At 42.2% G+C, this 4534-nt stretch overlaps 1 protein-coding gene across 1 annotated transcript in view; it reads left to right on the forward strand.

Moving 5' to 3' along the window:
* The first annotated feature begins 3983 nt into the window (after positions 1-3983).
* The window catches only part of SYNRG (synergin gamma), a 37367-nt gene continuing 36816 nt past the window's right edge, over positions 3984-4534 (forward strand). The window contains exon 1 of the mRNA XM_035893729.1: positions 3984-4025. Within this exon, the coding sequence (XP_035749622.1) occupies positions 3989-4025 (37 nt within the window). The 5' untranslated portion in view covers positions 3984-3988. The remainder of the gene's footprint in view (positions 4026-4534) is intronic.

Raw genomic sequence — 4534 nt, forward strand, 5'->3', positions numbered from 1 at the left:
GACGGAGCCTCTGCTCGCCTGCCGCTGCTGTGGGGAGTTTTCCCCTCAGTCCCACAAAGGGCGAAGAGGGAGGCCTGGGGAATGGTGCCAGGAGAAAGAAACGGTGGCAAAAGAGTGAACACGTTGTGGTTTTGGAAAGGTTAGGAAGCTGTATTTCGCTACCTTTGAAGACTTAGTAATTTATTATTTTTTTTTTTTTTTAATGTAGACTCTTGAATGCTATTTATCTGTTGCCCTACTTCTAGGGAGGCTGGGTAAATTTTACGTCTGACAAAATAAGTTCATTGAGCTGTCTTGGGTATCTGAAGCCTACGGTTTTGTGAGTGTTATTGGGAGCTTGAGGTCTGCGCTTGGGGTGACTGTCACCTGCAAGGCGAGGGTCGGGGTGTCCCCGTCGGCTGTCCGAGCCGGGCCGCTGCTCTGCGTTGGAGAGGAGGCATCCAAGGGGCCTGGGATACTTGGAAAGAGAAAAGCTGAAGCGTTCCTGTCTGCCTGCGCGTGCTGTGGAAGGGGTGGGGGGCTATCTGTGCGCTGCCCCACGTAAATAAGTCTGAAACAGTTCTTGCGAGGGGCTGGATAAACAGTCTGACCTCTCAGCAGTTTAATAGGAAAGTAATAAAAATGTTATCAGCAGACTAGAGTTTGTGCAAAATAAAAGGATTTAAAAGTAATTTTTTTTCCCATTGTTAGTATTTTGGTTTCTTTGAGAGTGAAGAGTGGAGGTAGAGTTCCATTCTCTGTGTCTGTGTGGGTGCTTTGCCTTGTTGCGCTTTAATTTTTGTGGATTTCTGCCATTCAAAAATACTATGACAGTCTATGTTGTGCTGATAGGGTTGTAGTGATTGGGAATTAAGGGGTTTAAAAAAATCCACTTGTAGACAGGAAAGTGTTACGTGTAGTTTGGAGTTTTTCTAGCAAAGTATTGGATACAGAGAAATTGCTTCTCCCCACGCTCCTGCATTTTGACCGAAGCTGTTGGTTGGTTGGTTTAGGGTTTTTTTTGAAGCTCCATATTTAAAATACTTATCTGATAGGAATTGACAGATTTATATTACTACTTTAAGAGTTCTGTTGTAGGGTAATTGCTTCATTTGCCTTATATTTATTTTGTTCTGTGCAGTGTATCACATATATTACACTTCTGTAGCGTGTTACTCCAAGTATTATGGCTGGTTGCATGAACCTGGGTGGTGAAGTGCTTCTGCTGTTGAGAACAACAGAAACGTCTGCAGGTGCAGTTAAATCCACTGTGGAAATAAAAAGGAGTAGGAAACTATATTAAAAGAGCATGCTTAATAGTAGTCAACAAATTATATATTTTAAACATCTGAGGTATTAAAGATTTCCATTGTCTGGAAAGTGCATTTGGTCATTTTAGAGCATGCAATCAGCTAGCTATAAATGTTCTCTTAGCCCCCAAGTAGTATATTGGTTCTTAGACCACTTAATATATCCTGCCCATCTTTTTTTTTTTTTTAAAAAAAAAAAAAGGAAAGAAAAAAAGGAGACTGCTCTAATTTTGTCTGTTTATTCTTAATTCTCCTGTTGTTAGTTTGAGATAATTGGAATTAAAATGTTTTCTTTAGAAGAAGGTTACTTCTGACATTGCTCCTAGCACTATACAGTTATCAAGTCCCACGGTTTTCTGTAGTGCTTCAGTTAATCTCACAAATGACTGTCGCTTAACTTGCTTTCTCAGCGATGAGAATCAGCTGCTTTGACTAGCTGCATGTGGGCATTTCTTTTGCATCTCTGAAAAGTAGTTTAGAAATAAAGTTCCTGTTGCTTGAACTAAAGAAGCTGAGGGGGTTTATGTATGTGTGTGAGTGGCCGATGTCGGCAGTTGCACAGCTAAAGCTTGGAGTGAGGTCCGTGGTGAATCCGAGCTGCATGTACAGGAGCTTGCTTTGCTACTTCTAACTAGCTCTTCTTCCAGTGCCCTCTAATTAGCTGCAGGTTTTGTTGTTGGTTGGGGTGGGTTTTTTTCAGCAGAGACTTATAAATAAATCAGGAGCTCTGTAGAAAGGGATAAATATTTAATAGTCTGGCCTTTATTTGCTTCCAACAGGCAGTGGTACCTTGCTATGCTTGTTCAGTTTACGTTACGTTTGCTGATTTGGAAGAATTCTCGTTGACCAGATTCCCCAGTAAGAAGGGAAAACATGAAGCTACAAACACTTTTCTGTACTTGTGAGCTTTTCAAAAATAACTTCTAATATTTCACCATTCAGCCTAAATTAAGAATGGTGTATTTTTACGATGCCTAAAATTGCTGTGTTTGCAGATCTGGCTTATGACAGAAGCTCTACACATCTGAACTGGCACGTGTTATAAGGGGGTGTATTGCTGAGTAAGCATTCTGTACTGACAGCTATTTCCATAGGTGAGACTAAATGCAAGCCAAATCCAGTTAATTCACTGGGCTTCAGCCCCTGAGTGGAGAAAACAGCTTTTCTGACCAGCACCGGAGTTCAGGCATGGGTCCCTCTGTGATTTTCAGTCAGCTGTTTGTCTTCATGGTGCTAATATTTCTATGCTAAGAAGTGGATTAAAAATGAGCCAACTGAACACCAGTAGAGTAGACCTTGGCCGCAGTGTGAACTCTGAGCTGAACCCGATCTAGAAGAAGCCCAGCACTTTTGCGTCTGCACGGTGCTGCAAAGAGAGAAACCAAAACTGTGCTGATTGAGGGTAAGACCTGGACCCGGTGGAAGGCGTAGGTGTGTGTTGGTTGTGGAAGGAGAAATTAGCCCGTAGCGGTCAGGGTAGAAGCAGCAGCTTCGGTATTAAGAAGCTTCCGAATTAGCGGATGAAATGAAGAGTGATATGGGTTGTCTTGGTGACCGTATAACCTGCTGTCTGTACAGTGGGTAGGTGCAATTTGCTCCTGGATAAATGCATAATTTAAATTCCTTATTTTATCTCGGTACTCGTATTACACAGCTCTTTTATATTTATAAGCCAGGTAGGCTTTCGGAACTTCCTGCAGGTTTCGCAAAACTGTCTGCAGTCATTTGAGATAGCATTTTTTCCTTTACTCTTAGGCAGTTTCTTTTACATCCACCCTCGTGCTGAGGAATATTGAATATCTCTAAGTGTGTTTCTCTTTCATGGTATTTTGATGTAGTAGCTGCCTGGGACACCGAGTGAGGTTCTTGTTTGGTAAATTACTGCTGACGTGGGTTTCTGAGAGTTGCTTGCAAATGAGACTTTTAAAGTAGGTCCTTTTTTTGCTATTTGGCAGTGCGGCATGGGCTTCTGTTTGAAAGCAAGGGCTAGCAATTTCCATTATGATTTCAGTTGAAATTTTAACAGTTCTTCCTCCAGGTGCACTTGGCCCTTGATACTTGAATGAATATTTTTCCCAAGGCACTATTTTTCCTGCAATTAGATGTAATTGAGAAAGTAGAAACTTCATTATTTTGTGAGAATTAGTGTTCCAAAGGGTGGGGGCAATGCAGAAGTGGTGGGGTTTCATGGACAGTTTGTTTCCCTGCAGAAAACTGTTACTAAGCAGCTGGGAACTGTTCTCTGGTGCAGTTAATGGTCTTGCTGAATCAGGTACTTCCAACAGGAGATGCTTATTCATTCTGTGGTGCTCGAAGGCCTTGCCTACGCTAACAAACTGACCTGTTACCAACCTGCGTAGGTGCCGAAACTCTCTTGTGGGTGATGTCGATGAGTCAAAGCCATTTTAGTGCTGCTGTGGAGGATAAGATCTATTTCTTCCTAGCTTTGCATCCTGTGACAGTGCTGATGGTGCTGGTGGGAGACTCTGGTGCTTTGGGGGGTCCCTGGGAGGGGTGGCTTTTTCCCTGTGGTGGGGTTGGCTTCTGCGAGACCTGCAGGAGCAGATGAATATGCTGACCAGAAGGTGGGAGGTGTTGGGTGGTGGTGCTGCTGACGTGTAAGTTGAGGTAGCTTGTTCATTCATTTATGTTTGCACTAAACTGACAGATTTTGTACCCTTTTTCCCCCCTCCAGCTTCATGTTTCCTGTCGCAGGTGGTTTAGGCCCCCCTCAAGGTAGGTATGAACATAACATTTTGAGCACAAAGCTCTTTGCTTTGTTTAAATACATTAAACAACTAGTTCTGCACTGATGCTCAGAAGCATGATTATTAATTGAACTCCATAGCTGTTTTTCCCCTTGAATTCAATACTGGTAAACTGACTCTTGCAACTCTATTTGTAAAACTTTCTATGCAATGTTGAAGAAGTGATGTTGCCAGAATGCTAGATGAAAGATCTAGGAAAACCGTACCTCCATTTTTAACCTGAATTTGCCTTTAAGATTTTTGTGTTATTTTGAGTGTGGTATTTAACCTCTTTATGCTTCATCTACCAGCTCTATACACCCATATTGTGTGGGTGTCGCAAGACCTGGTAAATATTTACAAAGCACAGCAAGACCCTGGGACAAGAGTCACAACCTGTGTGGAAAGTATTAATACAATAGGAGAGCCTCAGCCTTAAATTACCTTTGTTCTCATTCCTGTTGCAGTGCTGCTTAATTAATGGAAAATACAGAGAGA

This window comes from Egretta garzetta, unplaced genomic scaffold (assembly GCF_000687185.1).
Source record: "Egretta garzetta isolate BGI_Z169 unplaced genomic scaffold, ASM68718v1 scaffold890, whole genome shotgun sequence".
NCBI lineage: Eukaryota > Metazoa > Chordata > Aves > Pelecaniformes > Ardeidae > Egretta > Egretta garzetta.